The 21603-nt window shown below is 38.8% G+C and overlaps 1 protein-coding gene across 6 annotated transcripts in view; it reads left to right on the top strand.

The window, feature by feature from the left end:
- The window catches only part of helz (helicase with zinc finger), a 273419-nt gene extending 256341 nt beyond the window's left edge, over positions 1 to 17078 (top strand). For all 6 annotated transcript variants that reach the window (XM_020511475.2, XM_048610734.1, XM_048610735.1 and 3 more), the window contains 2 exons: positions 9827 to 10079; positions 15256 to 17078. In XM_020511475.2, coding sequence (XP_020367064.1) covers positions 9827 to 10079; positions 15256 to 15587 — 585 coding nt within the window. In that variant the 3' untranslated portion in view covers positions 15588 to 17078. The remainder of the gene's footprint in view (positions 1 to 9826; positions 10080 to 15255) is intronic.
- Positions 17079 to 21603: the final 4525 nt, after the last annotated feature.

The following is a 21603-nucleotide window of genomic DNA, read 5'->3' as shown; positions in this document are numbered from 1 at the left end:
GTCCCCTAAGAATTTTGTATGTTTCAGTAAGGTCATTTCTCATTATTTTGCCTTCCAATGAGTACAGGTCCACCTTACTCAACCTATCGTTTTAGACAGACTGTCATTAACCTCATGAACCTTCCCTGGATTGCCTCTGATGCCAATATATCTCTCCTTAGATAAGTGCACCAAATTTAAACCCAATATTTAAGCTGTGGTCTGACTAATGCCCTATATAGTTCGCCATTTCTTTGCATTCCCATTCCTGTGGCTCTATCACTGACAGTGAATGGTCTTTTGCCTGTCTTCATTCTTTAATTGCAATTTTTTCAAAATGTGAAATATCCCATTATTTTAGCTTTCTGAACTTAGCTGGAATAAAAGCATTCTCAGAAGAACGAGTGTAACTTGTTGCATTTCTGTAAACCTCTCAAAAACAGGGAGGTATGTCCAAGCACTGAATATTCAATAAAACCTGTTGGTGAACTGGAGGAAAGTGAAGCAAGTTGGGCTGAGAAGGTTAAATATGATTGAACAGTAGGGAGTCTGAGTTGTCAAACCAATAGTCCACATCAGCAGTGTTAGCTGTAAAACAAAGGTACCGTGACAGTTCGTAGCAATGAATGTTGGAGCTATAATTAGAAAAATAGTTACATTTACTGAATGTGTATGTTTACAAAGGACTTTCTACAAAGAAAACCAGCAAGAATAGTACATTCTTTGGTATATAATGGTAAATTTTCATAGTATCTTTTTTGGGTAACTTGCAGGAATCTTTAAAAAATAAGGTATTCCTCATTTCTGAATCATCTGTCCCATTCACAATGTGCTCATATTTTCAAGAAAGGAGAGTATCTTGGTCTTCTGTACTGGATGTTCTAAGAAAATTGTACAGTGTATTGTAAAAAATGTATGATATTGAACTTGACATTTCTTGCATGAGTGCAATCCTGTTTTTCATTCACAGCATACAGCATTACTCTGAGGCCTAAATTCAGTCCCACTGACATATTCAGAATCTCACTATATGATCTGAATTCCATCTTTTAATTGTAGTCAATTACACCTGAAGCGTTTGAGGTAAAGTTGGATCAGATGGCATATATCAAATCAAATTTTGAGCAGATAATATGCCTTACAACTAACTGGCAAATTAAATTACAGCTTTAACATTTTGAACCTATTTGAATTAGCACCTTTGTCAGTGGCAGGCCTCCTTGGCACTGGTTACAGGCATTGTAGGATCTGGAACATGGTTTTATAATTAGCTGCTAGTTTGGCTTGTCCTTTTTAAAGCTACTGGTCAACTACACCATTAGGACTCAATGGAGCTGACATCAAGTCAACTTCTTTAAATTGCTTTTTATTTTTTGACTCCACGTGAAATTCAGGCTTTCTTGTTTTGAATCAATAACAAAGTGCAACACTTGGATGTCTGAATTGTAATGCACTTGTGCTTTGTATCTGTCTGTGTATACATTATATTGTGTTAGTATATTTAGGTTGAGTAGCACAAATAGTAAACATGTTCTGAATTCTAAATCAACGTGAGCCAGGTCTGTAGGAATCCAACATACTGATCAGCCAACTCTTCAGCTGATGGATCAAAACTGGAGAAATAAATGGACTTGTCAAGAGGCTTGAGGTTTCTGTGATATAGTGCCCTGAAGGGCAGGTTGACCTCATAAGACATCTACTCTAGGCAGGTCGGTGTAGAGGCTTAAACTTCTTTAGTACTACATCTGAGCACCCTTAAAGGAACCCTGAAGCTATAGCACTGCCAACGTGATTTAGTTAAGTCCCTAAGTTCTTTCCCTCCAAGAAAGCATGTACAGTAAAGGCAACAGGAACATCTGCTTCTCTGTTGATCTCCCTAGTATGGAGATTAAATGTGCAAGCACTTGACTGACTAAAAATAAGGGAATCGTTTATGTCTACCTGAAAGTGCTTCTGTTTAAGATCTCACCTGGAAGGTCATTTACACATGCTAGAAGTGACTCATGTTCCTTCTTTATATGCAGAGAATAGATCCCTGCATATATGTTGCCCCTACAAACATCAATGAACCGTATTAAAGGTTCATTTGATAATCTTTAATTGGTGGCTCATACAGCTATTAGTGCACCTAGGATTGTTCAGCAGTTGCTGCCCAATCATTGAAATACTGTAGCAATAGAGATTTACTTGTGATTTTGAAGGCCAGAATTGTTTGAGTATAGTCTGGATTATGTCAATTACAGAAAACCAAAACTGTGAGGTAAGAGATGCAAAAATATGCTGTTTACTTTGATTAGCCAGTTACTGGAATGAGGAACCGTATAACTGACATTGCACCTATGCTGAAACTCATACATGATACTGCTCAATTGTGTGGTAGGCAGAATGTCTTTATTGATTGACTGCACATTCTATTTTTGGAAATTTATGTTGCAAAAATATACTTTATTCATAAATATCTAAGTGCATTACAAATATTTCAAATTGGACATTATGAAAATGCAATAAGATACAACCTTTTTTTCCATTTAGCATGTCACACATTTAAATGCCTAAATCCAGCTGCAATGCATGTGACGTTTACTGTATGCATTCACTGACAGAAATACAGCCCAAAAGGGTTCATCAATACCCATGGTACACTATGGCTTAAAGGCCTTACATGGTAGCCTTTCTCCAATGCTCTATTGCAGCAGTTGCCCTAATCTTTAGCACACAGTCCTGTACATTGGTATTTGCCAATTTGCAACAATTGGTTGAGGGCAAACCTTTGTACTGAAAGACCAAGTTTCAGGCAAATCAGAGCATCTTTCATTGAGTTGATGGTCTTTCAAGTGCAATATTTGTCATGTTGTATGCCCCTGGAAACCACCCTCATATAGTACCGGGTTCTGCATCATGAAACTTTAACATAAAGTACTGTAACTCTTTCCAAATATTTTTTGTAAAAGCACATTCTAGAAGGAGATGTGAGATGGCCTGTTCACAAGGGCACTGTACAATGGTGTAAAAAGACCCGGGCGTACATGAAAGATCTGATGGGAAGTGTCCTTCTTACCACCAACCAAGTTACAAAGCGGTGCTTGTTAGGAAATTCTGGCAATGAGACATTCTGCCAGATGACATTGACAGCCTTCTTGAGCAGCCATCCTACTAGATCAACAGCCTCTTATTCCTGCAGGGCCCGAGAACCAAATGTGCTGACTAATGCCTGACAGATTTGTCATCAAAGCTGTTTTTCTGTACAAAAGGTCCCCAATTTACGAATGTAGGTACGAATGTTTATTTTCAAGAACATGATCCAGTACAGGGGTGTAATTTTAAAGACCTGACACTTCCTGTGTTTACAAATGGCTGCTTTCCATTGTCCTGCATTGTGTTCTGACTTATGGACAAATCAACTTGGAACAGACTCCAGAGCAGAACCCATTCCCAATCCGGGGACTACTGTGCAGACATTTTCACAAGGGACAGATGATAAAGTTATGTCCAACTATCTGTGTTCTGCAGCACTGTGGCCAGATCCGTCCCTCACAATATTAGAGATAGGTAAAACCTCAGCACATAGTTACACTTAGTCTTTCTGTATCAAGGGTCTACGCACATCTTGGTTCAGCCATGCACACAGGTGACCAACAGATGAGGGCAATGTTGAATGCATAGTAGCAGTGTGAAACTGCTTAACTTCCATGGAGAATCTATTGCTAATCATCGGCTAATCAATTCACATTCAATGGTGTTATCATTACTGAATACCCCACTATCAACATCCTTGGGGTTACCATTGACCAGAAACTCAACTGGACTTGTCACAAACACAGTGGCTACAAGTGCAGGTCAGAAGCTAGGAATACTGCAGCAAGTAACTCACCTAACTCCTCAAAGCCTGTTCACCATCTACAAGGCACAAGTCAAGAGTGTGCTGGAATGCTCCCCACTTGTTGGATGGATGCAGCTCTAACAACACACAAAAAAACTTGTCACCATGCAGGACAAAGCAGCCTGCTTAACTGGTACTACATATATAAGCATCCAGTCCCTTCATCACCAATACTCAGTATCAGCAGTTTGTACTGTCTGCAAGATGCACTGCAGAAGTTCACCAAAGCTCCTTAGACAGCCCTTTCCAAACTCTCAACCACTTCCATCTAGAAGGACAAGGGCAAGAGATACATGGAAACACCACCTCCTGCAAACTTCCCTCCATGCCACTCACCAACCTGACTTGGATATACACCGGCATTCCTTCAGTGTCACTGGGTCAAAATCCTGGAATTCCCTCCCTAAGGGCATTGTGGGTCAACCTACAGCTCATGGACTGCAAAGGTTCAAGGTGGCAGCTCACCACCACCCTCTCAAGGATAACTAGGGACGGCCTGCCAGCAATGTCTACATCTCACGAGCGAATAAAAAAGAGTTGACTTGTCAATCATTCAACACCCTTTTCTTCCATAATACAAATTGTTGTGCTTATTTGAAATTTGGCTTATATGCATTTGTCCTGATGAGTGCAAGATGAAAAATTTTAGCAATATTGCTGTCTTGCAGCAATGTTCAGGTTTTATACTGCTAAGTGAATGTTTGTTTACAGTGTATAGAAGAATGCTATTATGTTTTAAGATATTCATCTTTGGCTTTAACTATGCATGGACAGCCCAACCCCACCTTTGTGTTTCCATGTTCTCAGAGCCCTATAGTTGGATTAATGCCACCTTATTACTGACAAATTTTCAGTGTCTTCTAATTGCATTAATTTTTTTTAAAAAGCCTCCAGAGATGCCAGTTCAGTTGCAATAAACACCAGCATATTCTCATTGCATTCATTCAAGATAATCTTCCCTGCCTGTCCCCCAGCTAGAACCTTGCTCAATGTCACTCCACTTGCAGTCACAAATGGTGCCATTTCTCAAAGACACAGTTTAGTGCACACATTTCAGTCAAATACACAAGATGTGACACTTCAGTGTCTTTTAACATTCATTGTGTTGTGTAGCACTAGATAATGGAGATGCAAAAGATGCACATGATCAAACCTGTGTGATGATAATTATATGTTGAGAATTTTTAAAAAGGCAGGTTATGAATCCATTACAAATTCTGTATGAATGTGTATAGCCTCGGGCTGGTTGTACTGGGCCAAGTGCAACCAGAAAGGAGGGAGCAAGGTCATAGCATCTTCAATTATTTAGTATTACTACTACAATTACTACTTCAAAGTATTTCTAATTTGAATGGTTTAGGTCACCAAAAAAAGTTGAATTACAGAATATTGAGAATCTTGAGAGTCTTTACACATTAATTAATGAATACAATACAATGGAATTTTGCCGTTTCTCCCAGTGTGAACCATCAAATTTCCAGGCAAACCTAGAATGCCTTCTTACTCTAGGTATACTTGCATGTTGCGAGAGCTCTCAATGTTGAAAGCTCTCATCACTTTGCATTCTAGCATTCGTAGTCCTTTCACAGCAAGTAAATCAACAGTAATCAGACTTACCCATCCAACATGCAGCCAAGCCTGTAACTGAGGCTGGTTTCCCCTGGAGACTATACAAAAGGCACCTGTTTTGGAGTTTGAACTCTGAAAAACTTTTGGGAAATCCCAGATTTGTAACTCATTGCTGCAAAGCCACATCCCAGTGAATGTCTGGGCCTTATGATTCTAAATTCTCTGCTTCTGTGTTCTTGTTGAAAATACTAAGTTCTTCAATTCTCTCCTCTGACAAACCTGCTATTTATGTATGCTGAGTGCTTGTTGGTCTCCAGTGAATACGACTTATGTTTCAGAAATGCTGTTTTATCAATGGGGTCAATAGTTAGCCAACCATTGTTGACCAGTTCATCAAATTTTCTCCCCTTAGAAGAAGTTGCAGTCCATTATTTATAGAATGGTGTAAAAGATTCAAGCAATTAAACAAAAAATGTCATGTTTTTAAATGTTCAAGTTAGTTGACTCGTACTGCTTTACATCTTGAGTTTTTCACCAAATGGGGACTGAACAAATCATTGAAGTTTCAACTCTGAACGTATTCCAGAAAGTGGCTACTACTGCTTTATTGCTTGTCCTCTTTGAACAGATTTAACCGTTGTGTTTTCGATGAAAAAATACATTTGTGTTCAATAGTGACCAAGGAAAGATTGCATTTTATCCAGTTTTGGGCATGGTTTGAATTGTACGCTGAGAAAACACTACCAGCATCTTGCCCATTTAGAAATCTGTTGCTTAAAAAGAAAACCACTGCATTAGTAAATGTGAAATGGGTTGATGTCTTTAAAAAATGGGAATGCTGGGATCCATATGAATCAAGATTTTACTGCTTAGTGGTTCCATTAAGCACAGAGTGCACAGTGCTGTTGTTTTGACGCTATATTGTGTTTTGAGGCTTCTTGTTTTAATTCAGTTTTTTGTTATTTGTACAAAGGTTAATCTGGAGACTGAGTAAAAGGAGCAAGTAAAACAGGCTATTAATTTATTGATCAAGTTGCACAGTTGGATAATGGCCTACAATTCATGATGGCAACCTTTCAACATCCTTTGACCTTAATCTGACCTGCCTAATCTGACTATCCTCACCTCCATTTTCCCACCTTATTCCCAGAAGCATTGATTCCCTTACTGATTGAAAATCTGCCTCCATTTTGAATGTTCCAAACTCAACAACTCTCTATGATAGAGAATTCCACAGGTTCACTACCCCCTGAGAGAAGATCCTATTTTTTAAATAGTTTCAACTGATTCCTATTACTCAACAATGCCTGACTTTACCTTTACCAGATATTCACTAATGAATATGATCTTTCTGGCATTATTGCTGCTTTGTTGCTGGAAAGTACTTTGGAGTGGATTACAGCAGACTCAAACACAGCTAGAAGCAGTTAGAAAGCTGCAATTAACTCCGATGTTCAGATGACTACAAAACGAAGTTTCTGCAGGTCATGAATATCAGTCAGCAGAACCCCAGGGCTCAATGACAGCCTTAAACTCAGGTCAGATTTTGCTGTTATTTAAGACTTAGATTTAGGTGTACAGATCACGATTTGAAAATTTGTGGTTGACAACTTGAAAGTACTGTAACAATGACAGGGATAGACTTGAAGAGAACACAGACAGGATGGTGGAATCAGTAGACATGTGGCAAATGAAATTAATGCAGAGAAGTGTGAAGTGGTGCACTTTGGTGTAAAGTATAAGAGGCCTTAAACGCTAAAGTATGCAATTCTAAAAGGTGTGCGGCAGCAGAGGTAGTTGTTTGTGCGTGCACAGGTCAGTGTAGGTGACAGAACAGGTTGAGAACAGTTAATAAGTCTTGATCTTAGACAGAGGCACAGAACACAACAACAAGCTGTGTTGAGCTGAGCCTCTATAAAGGACTAATCCAGCCTTAACTGGAGTATTGTGTCCAATTCTGGGTAGTGCAATCTAGGAAAGATGTAAAAGCATGACTAAAGGATGCAGAAAAGGTTTTAAGGGATTGGTTCTGTGGATGAGGAACTTCAGTTATAAGGCTAGATTGCAGAAATTCAGCTGTTCTTGAAGTGAAGATTAAGAGGAGGTTAGGTAAAAGTGCTCAAAATTATGAAGGGTTTAGAAAGAGTAGATGGAGATAAATTGTTTCCATTGGCAGAGTGGTTGAGAACCACAGGACACAGATTTAAGTTGACTGGAAAAAGAACCAAAGGCAAAATATGGAAAAGACATTTTAATGCAGCAAATGGGCAGTGCATTCCATATTCTAATCAAGTGAGATGGAGGTAGGTTCCAGCAAAACATTAGAGTGTGTTGGAATGGCTGAGTTGCTTTTAGAGGATGCTCATACAGCCATAACAAGCCTAATGCCTGTCTCCTATGGGGTAACCATTCTATGGTTCTATGTACCATGTGTATATATTGTATAATTGTATAATTGAAAGTGTTGCAGGAAGGTTAAAGCTGCTGCAACATAATTAAACTGAATGTTGGTCATGAGTTGGGAGGTCAAGGATTCAAGCTCCCACTCCAGAGACTATGCACATATTCAAGGCTGGCACTTCAATGCGGTACAAAGGGAGTGCTGCACTGTTTGAACTATCACCTTTGAGATCTATTTTACAGAGAATGTCTCATGTGCATGCAAGAGATTTTATTGGACTGTTAGAAAACAGTCCAGAGGAATTCGCCTGGTTCTTACCAACATTTATCCTTCAGTGAACGACAGATAATCTGGTTCATTTATTTAACTGCAATCTGTGGGATCTTTGTGTGCAAAGTAGCTATTGCATTGTAATTATTTTGTGCAACCTGTTCGGACATGTTATGACACACCTCTTGGTTAGATGGGACTTGAACCTAGGCCATCTGGCCCAGAGGTAGGGACATTTTCATTACACTACCAGAGCTGTCTGTTGAGTTTAATACATTATGATTAAATTTCAAAAAGTACCATTGGTTGCAAAGCTCTTTGATTCATCCTGAGTTTCCAATGAACAACATAAAAATGCAAGATTTCTGATGACTGGTTAATGACATGAGTATCATATGCTGACTGCTGCAACACCACAAGGTTTTGTTTAATCAAGCTCCAGAATTGTGCAATAGTTGAACATTGAAAGTAGAAATACAAGGCTCTGTACAACAATTAACTCGCAAGTGATTTTGCTTCTCACATTACATGAGTTATAAGCAGCTGTCCAACTGCGCCCAAAACCACCACCACCAATACTTTGTTTATCTTTCTATGCAGTGCAGGTCCACTTTACATGTTTGATACTTTTAACAGTAGCAGTGATCCCAGAAAAAAGATTCTTTGATGAGTGTACACGTTTTAAAGTCTGCAAAGCCCATTTTTCATCAAGAATTCTCTCAAAAAGCATGAAAACAGATTGCCCATTTGACTGGCTACATTCGTTGTATAAATATCATTTTCAGCGTGCAACACTTGCTTAATTTATCCTGTAGAATTAATTGCCCTTTCCCAAGGGCTGGTTTAACAAAATGCCGATAGGATTAAAGTGCCTTCAAAATCAAGTAAATCTTTATTTAGCTATGTCTGATGTCTAGTCAAGAATAAAGTTTGTGCTTTTTAAATGTGCTGTAAAAACCAGTTATTTCAAAAATGCACATATAATATTTCCTGAACATGTCTAACTGAACTAACAGCTCAGGCAGTGGATAAAAAGAGTTACAATTATTTTTGAAGTGAAAGATTCTACAGTGCTTGGAAAGTTGGCAGTGGTTTGAATTTAGAGGAATCACTGCTGAAATATAGGAAGGGGAAGAAAGTAGATCCATTGAAAATCTAGCATTAGTCAGTTTAATGACTTAAAATAAACCTGATTCTTCTTAAACTTAATATTTTTTATGGATCTTTAGTGAGCAAATTTTGCATTTTATCCCTTTTTCTTCATCAGCTTTGTCTATAGCTGAAAGGATGAAGGATGTGTCTATTCACACACTGTACCAATAGCACTTTTGGCAAAAAGCCAGGAGACTCCAACGGTGATTCAAATTTTTTTCCCTAACTTTCATCCCTTGTTCACCATTTCCGGGTGATATCACAGTCTCCCTTTACACCTGCCCATTTGATCTTGGCTCAAATTGAAATCTCTCAAGTAAGAAACCCTCCAGAAAGTACTCTGGATGCTGTGTTGCTTTTTGTTTAACTGCTCTTAATAAATGAAAAGTCAGATATTGATAAATTATTTAATCAAGCATAAGATTTGTATTTGAGTTCTTTTAACATTTTAAAAATTGAAATTTTACTAATTGATTATTGGGCTTTTAATAAAAATATATACCATAAAGTTTTTATCATGGAATAAATGAAGGTCATACTATGTTATCCTCCTGTTATTACAATTTCCCATACAGTATGAAGCCAGAGGACCAGGAAGGCCTTTGTACCAAAGAAGAATTTCAGCTGGTTCTATTCAAGCATTTCCAGAAGATTCTAGCAATCCTCAAGGCAATCTTAATCAATGTAAGGAGCTTCAAGATCACAGCAGCCATTCGTCATACAACTATACGTCTCCAGAGATGTGGGTGAACGCTAATTCTTCGACCGCCTTCCAGAATATTCTCTGCAATGGTTCCAACAGAGCAGTGGCACCACGGGACCCTTTAGGTACAGTAACTTGATCCTTGTGTTCTGAAGTGTTGATGCGCGGACCTACCCATCTGAAAGCCGAGTGCTCTTCCCTGTCCTCTTGCTCCCATCTCAAAGAAACTGAGTTGATCCAACATACTGTATGCCTTCCCAAGGTGTTCTCAAGAATCTAGTTAGATTTGTGAAATCCTTACTCGAGTACTACTTGTATTTTCCAATAAGATCTCTAGTCATTGCCTCGCACAAGCAACATCAGGCACAAGTTCAAGTTTCGGTTCTGTCAGTTTTTGGTCCATGTTATCTGAAGTGAGGAGGCGCAGAGTGGTAATGGTGATTCTTTTTTGTTGTTGACCAACACTATTAAAAGGAATGGAACCAAGATGAATAAATGGAACTGAGATGCAGATTAGCAATAAATTGAATTTTAATTGAGTAGTGAGACAGACTTGAGCTGAAACCTATCCCTGTTCCTTTAGTTCTAACTAGTGTCTCACAGTCAAAAAGAGATAAAATTGTATTGATGGAATTGTGCTTCAATGGTTATTCCCAGTGACTGACAAGTAGAAAGATCCCATCAGCATGAATGGTCCTTGTATAAGAAACTGTGTTGTTGGCTACAAGCATCACGTGGAGGTGGGGATAAAGAGAATAGATTAAACACTTTAGGTTTTCAAGAATTATCACTTAAGCTGATCAGTAGAAGTAACAAGTGCAAGGCAGTAAACATGTCCATCAAGAAAGGATCTACCCATTTCCCTTTAATAATTAATGGCATTATGATTGCTGAATTCCCCACTGCCAGCATCCTGGGGTTTTCTATTGACCAGAAGCTGAACTGGACCAGCCATATAAATACAGTAGGTACAAGGGCAGATCAGAGGTGATGAATTCTGTAATCAATAACTTGCTTCCTCACTCCTCAAAGAATTTCCACCATCTAAAGGCTGTATGCTGGAACATTCCCCTTGTCTAGATGAGTGCACTCCAACAGCAGTCTTGAAGCTTGATAACATCCAGGACAAAGCAGCCCACTTGATTGGCATTGGGGCCACCACCTTCACCATGTTCATTCTCTCTATCATCGATAGACTATGGCTGAGGTGTGCACTATCTACAAGTCTCGCCAAGGCTCCTTCAATAGCACCATCTGAACCTGTGATCTCTATCACCTAAAAAGATAAGGACAGCAGGTGCACAGGAGCACCACCACCTGCAAGTTCTGTATCGTACTTCCTTCCCTGTTGTGAAGTCGAAATCCTGGAACTTTCTCTCCCTAGAAGCCCTGTGAGTGTACCTACCCTACATAGATTGCAGTAGTTCAGCACCACCTTCTAAAGGACAGTTGAAGATTGGATCACCAGCAATATCCCTGTCCCAAGAAGGAATAGATTAGAATTGGTCAGCAGGTTAGGTTTGCTGACATTACAGCTAAATTGAGTTTGAGGTAATTGCAAAGGGTTTTAATCCTTGGCTGTAATTTCCATCCCCTTTTGAGCTGTTTTATAGGTCAACTCATAAACAGAGAGGTTTGTAAATTTGGAATAAACTACAAGAGCTTTGGAGGGAAAATATCACGGTGCAACAATTCCAAGAGGAAAAACTGACAGCCTAAAGTTTAATTAAACCTGCTGTCCTGTATATCAAAAACTAACATCCTGAGATGTCTTTGGGAAAATAATTAATTGAAGTGATTTAGCCAGAAGCTGTTAACAATAGATAGAGATCAGCAGAATAGAGACTGCCTTCTTCAGAGAATAAAATGAAGTAGGAAATCTACAGAGCTATCTAATTATCTCCAATAAATAATCTGCACTTTTCTGCGTCAACTAATTGTAATAGATGCTATTTGTAATCAAGGTTATTGCAATTTAAAATATTGCACACAAACAATTCAGTAATGTCTTGTAAATCAACAAATAAATTGAATTTATGAATATTGAGGCAAATTATTTCGAAGATAGCAATTGTCTTTAGAAATCTAATTGCTATCATAGGTTTTTGCAAATATAATCATAGCATATATTTGGATAATATTAAAGATTATTTCAAGAAAATATCAAATTCTATACAATAAAATCAGGAATAGCTATTTCCCACAAATTGAAGTAATTTCTATTTTTGGTGAAGAGGATGAAATTGCAGTGAGTTTTACGTTCCAATTAGATGCAGGACATCAGTGCTAGCTACTTGGAACACCTTGTTTTATGTAAAATCAAGCGTAGATGATATTAAGGAGCTTTGATTTTCAGAATCTCAGCATTGTTACGGCGTGGTGGGGGCCATTCAGCATGGACTGATTACGTTATCTAACTCCTTTAATGTGAAAGAGTTGAAGGAGATACAGTGGCCCTAGAAGGTGGATAATGCAGTATGCACTAGCATCTTACCCTTATAATGCTGGGGCCTAGGATTTGAGGCCCAGGCCAAAATCATGTAACAATTTTTCAGCTCTCAATGAAGTCAAATTGGACTCTCTGAACCCATTTCTAAGTGGATGTTGATTTGATTGCATAAGAACTACCTATGGATCAGTTCAAATGAGGTGTTAAATTGACAATCATATACAAATTGCAAGTGTATATTACAGGAAATCAAGCGAGTTAGGACATGCTATTAAAAATCAGTTAGGTTCAAAGATTTTTGCCCCATATTGCTAAGTTTCCAAAATCGCCCTAATGAGATTCCAAACATATGATTTGACAGGATGAAGGGGTCATAATTTTATCCAATTCTTTGCTGTGCCCAGCACCCATTGTCATTTCCCCTCCCTACAGATCTCAGCTGAGGGGCATTGAGAATAAGTGAGCAAGCAGGTGAATTGAAAGTGACTGCCTTTGACATCAAGGAACCCTGACAAAATTCAGTGGGAATTGGGTGCAAAATGTCTCCACTGGTTGTTGAAGTTGTTAAAAGCACAAAGGAAGATAGTTGTTCTTTGATATCAATCATCTCAGTTGAAGGACTCCATGATAAGAGTCCCTTATGATAGTTTCCTAGGACTAACCATCATCGGCTACTTCATCAATAAGCTCTTTCTATCATAAGGTCAGAATTGGAGATGCTTGTTGATGATTGCACAGTGAGCAGCACCTTTTGAGACTCAGACACTGAAGTAGACTGCATCCAAATGCAGCAAGACATGGACAATATCAGGCTTGGTGTGAAAAGTAACAGGCAATATTCACACCATTCAAGTCCCAGACTGTGTACATCTCCAACAAGAGAGGATCTTAGCACATTCCCTTAACATTCAATGGCATTACTATGCCTGGTACGAGGAAGCTAGTTATTGTTGGATATCAGTCATCTCAAGTCCAGGACATCTCTGCTTGAGTTTCTGAGGGTATTTTCCAGGTCTAGCCATCTTCAGCTGCTTCAAAAATCCCCTTCCCTCCAACATGTTCATCAATGATTGCTCAATGTTCAGCACAAGTTGCAACCCCTCAGATACTAAAGCAGCCCTAGTTACTGTTTTGCCCTTAATGTATTTGTAGAATCTCTTTGGACTCTCCTTAACTGTATTTGCCAAAGCTACCTAGTGGCCTTTATGCCCTCCTGATTTCACTCTTGAGTATACATCTACTGGCCTAATACTGCTGTAGGCATTCACTTACTCCCAGCTGTGTAAACCTGACTTATGCCTCCTTTTTTTTTACCAGAACTTCAATTTTTCTAATCATTCCTACACCTACCAGCCTTGCCCTTTACACTAACAAGAGCATACTGTCTCTGAACTCATGTTATCTTATTTTTGAATGCTTCCCACTTTCTAACCATCCCTTTACCTGTAACCAACCTCCCCCAATCAACTTTTGAAAGTCCCTGCCAAATACCATCAGAATTGGCCTTACTCTAATTTGGAACTTTTAACTTATTAATCAGGTCTATCCTTTTCCATCACTCTTTTAAAACTAATCAAATTGTGATTGCTTTCTCCAAAGTGCTGTTGTACACTCTTAACAAATTCCTCTCCATCCAATCCCTTAATACTATGACATACCAGTCTATGTCTGCAAAGTTAAAACCCCAACCGTTTCAACCCTATTATTCTTACAGATATCTGAGATCAATTTCTTGCAAACCATTCGGGGGGCCTATATAGTACCAATAAGGTGATCATCCCTTTTTTATTTCTCAACTCCATCTCTGGACATTTTCCCAGGAATATCCTCCCTAAGTACAACCATAATGTTATCCTTAGCCAAAAACACTACTCTCCCTTCTCTTGCCCCCCTTTCTATCCTTGCCATAGCATCTATACCCCAGAACGTGAAGCTGCCAGTCAATATGTTTGTTTTACTTGTTTGCTCCTGTGTGTTGTCTTTAAAGTGAGGAATACCATTCCACACATTCTTCTCCCAAAGTGTAGGTTTTGTGGGTGCCACACTCAACGTACTAAACATACTTTATGACCACAAGCTTGACCCTTCACAGGACCTGCCAAGCATGCCCTTTGTTACCTGTAATTTGCAGGAGACCCTCTGACTTTATGGCATGTGGGACATAACATTGTATCACTGGTGTCATTTCCCTCCTGTTTGAAAACGTTCTTAAGTTGGAATTTTGAGTAACATCACATCCATATTGTCCTCTATTCTCTTTTAGGTTCTGGTTCACATAGGCTGACGGCTCTCTCGCACTTTGCCCAAGTGCCAGTGCTTCATGTATGAGCTAATGGAGTCCATGTAATGTGAACAGACTGTTTGGGGTAGGGAGTTGAAGCTTGTCCTTACCCAAGATGCACTGATGAATGTAGAGCAGTCATAGAAATGTTGAACTATGATTCCCCTCTCTCACCAGATGCATTGAGGTTAACTGGTGTGGTCCAATGCCTTTCCAATCACCTATCAGCTAATCAACGTACGGACTTACCTATGAGGCTGTTAGATTTTGTTCCACATTCTGTCATGAGCATTCACTGACCTAAACATCAGGGGAGTCTACTCTGATTATTATTTACTAAGACTTGTCAATTTACTTGTTACCAGGTTCCAACTTTAATGCTCCTGTTAACCTGTCTGCAACATTTAAAAACCACTCCACTCCAGCATGAAAGTAGAATACTACCCAAAAAAGGCTTGTTTTGAGAATGGTGTAAACTTTTCCCATTTGTGGCAGTTTGATTGAGCCCTGCCCTTGTTCTGCCTCAACCCTTTATACCACATTGACGTTGACCTGTTTTTTTTGATTACAGTTCAATCCAAGAAACTAAGACCCCCAGAAGAGCACCTAAAGCCAGAGAATGTATCACAGCTGTCAGCAAACTCGTTCAACTACAATGTGCTCCAGCACCTTGGTCAGTTTCCCCCACTCCTGTCCAACAACCAGATCACAGAGTCCAGCAGCCAGCAGAAAGCAAGTGGAAACAAACCAGTCATGTCGTATGCCAATGCATTACGGGCTCCGCCAAAGCCTAAACCTCCACCTGAGCAAGCAAAGAAAAATGGCGACCCCCTGTCTTTGTTTCAGGAACTCAGCATAGGCAGTTCATCAGGTAGCAATGGGTATTACTCTTATTTCAAATAAAAAAAAGGTTGTTGCTTTTTAGATTTTAAAATGAGTCAGAACAGTCAGAAATATAGTTTGTTAAAAGTATTCAGAATTTCTGTGACAGAACTTCCTGGAATTTTTTTTTGTTTTTGTTTTTTTGTTTTATTTTGTCAGAAGGGTCTCATCCTGTGTATATTTTACATTACTGTATGTAATTTGTAGTTGATCATAGATTCCTAAATTCAACCTTATTTCTTTCGACAAAAAAAAACAAAACAAAAATCTTTGATATGCTTAGGTAAATCTTGTATCAGCTCAGAAAAAAATGGGGGAAAAAAATGTTTTTAAGCAGAGCATTAATTTTTGAGTCACTTTTTAAGAATACTTTGCTGCCATATAGTAGCATACAGTGCTGGGGCTTTGTACTAGACATAGCCAGCTTACATGAGGAAGAGGACAACAAAATTTGTTTCATTTCAAGCAAAGTTTCTTTAATAAAAATGTTAATTTCATTCAGAAACATTTTGGTCAATTGAAAGGTTTTACTCTGTGTAAAGTGTTATTGTAAACAAACTGCTTTTAACTTAAAAATAGGATATATATTTGCATAAACATACACATGTATATTAAAATTCAGTTTAGACACAAAGCTTTTACTTTTTAAATAAAAAGGCAGAAATCACTGCAGAAAACATAAGCACACCTTCATCACACACGCTCTGCTTTTTATTTGTTTTCTGGGACAAGCTGACAGCTTTGCTCATTTTACTGTTAATTTGATAGATTTTTTTAAAATTGAATCATGAAGATTAAATAAATCTAGATATGCTGGTGCTTAGTAGATTATTAACTTTTTAAAAAGTGTGAATTTAGTTTAAAAGAAAAAGTTATTATTTGACTTCACTATGCATGTGTAAATGTTTTTAAATCTGGCTTTTTTTTTCTTTTGAAGGATTACACAACTGTGTTGAACTTCATAGCTTTTATTGTAGTTTTAATTTTGGTACATTATTTGATGTTTACATTAAAATGTGATAACACAAACAAAATTCTAATATTCGAACTTTTTTCTTTTGAAAATACAGTTACAGAGTGGCATCACTTTATTTACATGTTTCTTTTCAAAACATTTCTTCCTCCTCTCCCTACTGCTCCCACGCGCAGAAAAATTATGAACCATTGCTATCAGCATTTTACTGCTATCAATGAACATGTGCAACTTGAAATATGTTCCTCTTTGTTCTCAACCTTATAAATACATTTTTGTTTTAATTTGTTTCATTGAAGTTTTATTTCTCTGGTTCCCTTTAGTTTGTTTTCACTTGTATCAGTCCTGATAGTGGTTGGGTGACATACTTTTTCAGGTGTTTTCCTCTCCTCCCTCTCTTCTCTCCTGTCCCCACAAACCTCTGATAAATTTTGTTTTCTTACTCTGGGCATTGCAATAGCTGCTGCAGTCAGGAAATGTGTAACAGTTTCCATCTGCTTTTATTTTCTTTTGTTCAGTATTAAAGTATTTAAATTGGACTTCCTTGTCTGCCTTTTTCTGTAGAATTATTTGAAGTTCACTGTAAGATGCTTCAGCCTCCATGGTTATGTTAGAATGTACTGCGCATGATGAGCAGGGGTTGCTTGCTTATCATTTTCAAGGGTTACATGAATATTTACCACAATGAGCATCTGCAGGAGTTGCATACATGTTTCAATACATGTTTCTAGTCATCTGAGGTTGCTGATACTTATTCTACTAAAGGATTTATTCATGAACATGGCAACAGTGCAACTTTTCAAACAAGCAGGCACACACAATTCAAGCAGAATAAGTCATGAATAAGAAATATTTTTGCACAAATACAACTGAGTTGTTTTGACTTTTATGATCCATACTTGGCCTATAGATCAGAGTTTAGACTCACCTAACTTCACTCGACAACTGTCACAAACCATTCAACATAGTTTTATAGTGGGCAGTATTTTTGATGTTTGGTTCAGAATTGCATGAATTCATAAAAATGAAATTTGCAGAACTGGAAAATTCTGTACATTAAACTGATATGCAGCAAGTAAAGACATCCTTAATGTGAACTGTGCAATTAGGATACATGGGTTTTATTTGGTATTGCATTTTATTTTAATTGGGTTGCTTGGACTGAGGTGACACTTGGCATTCTGTAGAGAGCCAACTGCAAGATGCACAACATTAGCCCTGAGTTTACTATCTTCCTTTTTTTTTAAAATTTCCTCTTTACATTGTGGGGGTAAATCTCCAGCTGAACAGTAATTGTTTTTCTAGAACTCCCCGCACGAAGGAATCATGTGCATGACTCATGTTTGGCCTTCTGCCTCTTGGGAACATGGACAGTGAAAAGACCATTCAGCTGATATATTACTTTAAATGTAGTTCCAAAAATAACTGGAGTAAGGTCAGTTTTTAACACAGGGCCACTTCCCTTTTTCTTCTGGGTCAAAAAATACAAAGGCCATTCTTTCCATTGTCCCCACACAAGTGTAATCTGGAATGATGTTTACACCATGTCCATCACACATGCTGTGGAGCTCTTTTTGGAGAGAAATTAGTTTGTAACTCAAACCCCAATGCTTGTTGAAAATTGTGCTTTGCACATACCTATACAAAACCAATGAGCCAAAACCTTTCAGTCTGATTGTGTTTATTCTGCTTTATAACGATTGCATGGGTCATGAGAGGTCTTCTATAAAGTAGGAGGGCAAATTTCAGGCTAAGGTTTCATCGCCAGGTATTACGCCTATGATGTCACTCTTTAGTGTGTGGGAATAACCTTTTGATGTCAAACATGGCAGAAATGAGTGACACCTAAAATAGTTATAAAGAAATGCCAAAATTACTTCAGGGAATACTCTTTGAACTCGTGGCTCGACAGTTTTTTTTAAAATTCCTGCACGGGGCCAGGAATTATTGAATTTAAAGTTCTCAAATCTTGAACATACCAGGATTATTAAATATCTGGATCTGCTGTGTCTCCTTAAAGGTAGAAATCCTTGGAAGTAAGTCCCTTTTTACAAAGGATAGACTGAAAACTTCAAACTTTCTTGGATATAGCTCCTTCACCCGGAAGACCACAGAACTATATGCTTTTCATTGGCTGCCTTCTATTTAACTGTGCTTTCCTGAAAGCTGTAACATTCTCGGCCCTTGAATTTATGCCTGTCTTTTTCACCCTCTGTCCCCAAAAATATTTTTCTAAGTTGTGTATTATGCAGTGGATGAAAGACCAAGTTGCTGGCACCTTGCATCCACTGTTTGGTTACATTCATGTTTGCATTTGTGTTATGCTTCAGGATGGTGATGTACTGAAGGGAAGGGGGTTCCCCGTTGACCCTCAGCTTCAAGCTGGTCAAGCCCACAGTGATATATAAAGTGATGCCAGATGGAAACCTTGTTATCCAATGCACTTTTATCTTCCCTCAAAAACAGGATGCAGCTACACACACTGAACTTTCCTTGCACAAGTCCAGCAGTTGTGATCATCAGAAACTGATAGATCATAGTCCACCAGGTCTTAGCCTGAGAATGTTAAAGAATATTAACTTCACCAAAATCTATATATAATGGATGAAATGTATTTTTTCTGTGTCTGCCAGTGTTCTTCCTAATTCTTCCCTGATGAAGACAATGATTCCATGCTGGGGTACAGATTGCTGGGTGTCCTCACATGAGTTCATATTACTCATGTTTGTGTATTGACCAAGAGTGTCACCTGGCTGTTCTACAATGCAGCCTGTGATAGCTCAGCACAGACTTGTTTAGCCTATTGTTCACAGAACAATTTATATTTGACATAGTAAAAATGAAACACAGGGTATTTCAACTGGACTCACCACATAAACATAGTGGCTACGAGAGTAGGCCAGAAGCTGGGAATACTGCGGTGAGTAACTCACCTCCTGACTCCTCAAGTCTGTCCACCATCTACAAGGGACAAGTCAGGAGTAGGATGGAACACTCCCCACTTGTTAGATGGGTGCAGCCCCAACAACACTCAAGAAGCTAGACGCCATCCAGGACAAAACAGCCCGCTTGATTGATACCACATCCATAAGCATCCACTCCTTCCACCACTGATGTTCAGTAGCAGCAGTGTGTATTATCTACAAGATGCACTGCAGAAATTCACCAGAGATCCTCAGACATGAACTCTGTCCAGGCTTCTGCTATTGACAGAATGATGTTTCTTACATACCTATTCTTGTGGGATACTGTTGTGTTACTTAATAATCCTCCAGTGAAATTTTTTTTCTATTCATTTGTGGGATGTGGACGTTGCTGGTTGGCCAGCATTTCTTGCCCATCCCAAGTGGCCCTTGAGAAGGTGGTGGTGAGCTGTCTTCTTAAACCGCTGCAGTCCACCTGCTGTGGATTGACCCGCAATACCATCAGGGAGGGAATTCCAGGATTTTGATCCAGCAACAGTGATATATTTCCAAGTCAGGATGGTCAGTGGCTTGGAGAAGAACTTGGAGGTGGTGGTGTTCCCATATATCTGCTGCCCTTGTCCTTCTGGATGAAAGTAGTCGTGGGTTTGGAAGGTGCTGTCTGAGGATGGACTGAGAAGAAGTCTGGACAGAGTTCATAAGGTGCTGAAACCACTAACATCGCACAGCCACCTCCAGTGGTATCTAGCTAACTTCCTACAGACCACAGATACAAGCTGAACTTAGCTGGTTTCACCCTGCTGAGTAAACTCGGTGAACTAAAGGAATGTGACATTTATGTTTAAATAATTTTGGCAAGATCCTATCTCTTGTGAATATTTTCAAGTGGCTTATTCCTGTAATGAATGGTTTTAATAGGTTGTTATAAATTAATTTAATGCTTGTTATAAATGCTAATGGGATATCGTTCCTTTGCAGCCTTACTGAGTTTGCCAGGTGCAAGTGCAGAAGTATTATTTATTTTTAGTGTTATTTATAAGGAATAAATTCCTAAATTAATTCTGCACTGGTCCACTTGTTAACATTCATATTCATCATTTCCATACCATTTATATACAGTTTAATCAGTTTGACAGCCAGTACAGTCTGGCAGAGAACTGTGCTCAACTTTTAATGGATTTGTTTTTCAGTTTTAAATTGGTCACAATATTTCCGAGGAAGCATAGTGAATGCAGAATAATGAAGTCAATTGTATCTGAATTATTAAATGGGAATAGACAGTGGAGAGGCAAATGTGTTCCCACATAAATGTCCCCTTACTCTTGGAGCCTCTGGTTATGAAAATAGATAACTCTAAAACAGTATTTCGAGGTCTACAAGAGGTTCCTGATTGCACTGTTTAATTTTCTGATTGGCAAATAAATCATGAATGAGGGAAGCAATTCAGACCAGCTTAATTCACCCATTCAGGGGGGTCTTGTGGGACTGTGGTAATGCCCCTACCTCTAAGCTGGGAAGCCTGGATTCAAGTCCTATCTGCTCCAGAAGTATGTAATTTAACATCTCTGAACAGATTGATTAGAAAATATCTCATCTGCCAAATCAAAAACACGCACAGCCCCCACCCAAATGATTCCAGGGAGTTTGCCTTCATTATAACATCAGTTTGCAACTAAGGTATCTTTGACATGGATGTCCCAGCTATGTCTCAGGAGCTTTATCAAATTAAAAGACCATATATAGAGAGGGAGATAAAGGTTTGAAGGAACATCTTGAAGGAGAGGCTCCAACAGAGGGAAGTAATTCCACTCCTCGAGGTTTATTCCACATATTGGATTGCTTGGTAGGATCCTTCAATTCCTCTATTATATTTCCAGATTTACGTTTTCTATTTGCTTATCTATCGCGGTTTATTTCAATAAGAGATAACAAAGTGTAGAGCTGGATGAACACAGCAGGCCAAGCAGCATCAGAGGAGCAGGAAGGCTGACGTTTCGGGCCGAGAGTTCAATAAGATCCCTGTTTTCCCAAGTGGAACGAGGTAATGTGCTGCAGGAGCTCCAACCTGTGGCACGGATGGGCTTGGTGCTGTGCGTCCCCTCTGCAACACCTGAGCTGAAAACAACAAAGTGCTGGAGGT

The sequence above is a fragment of the Rhincodon typus genome, chromosome 23 (assembly GCF_021869965.1).
Source record: "Rhincodon typus isolate 14 chromosome 23, sRhiTyp1.1, whole genome shotgun sequence".
NCBI classification, from domain to species: domain Eukaryota; kingdom Metazoa; phylum Chordata; class Chondrichthyes; order Orectolobiformes; family Rhincodontidae; genus Rhincodon; species Rhincodon typus.
The sequence above is the reverse complement of the archived record's forward strand: the minus strand, read 5'-3'. Positions and strand labels throughout refer to the sequence as shown.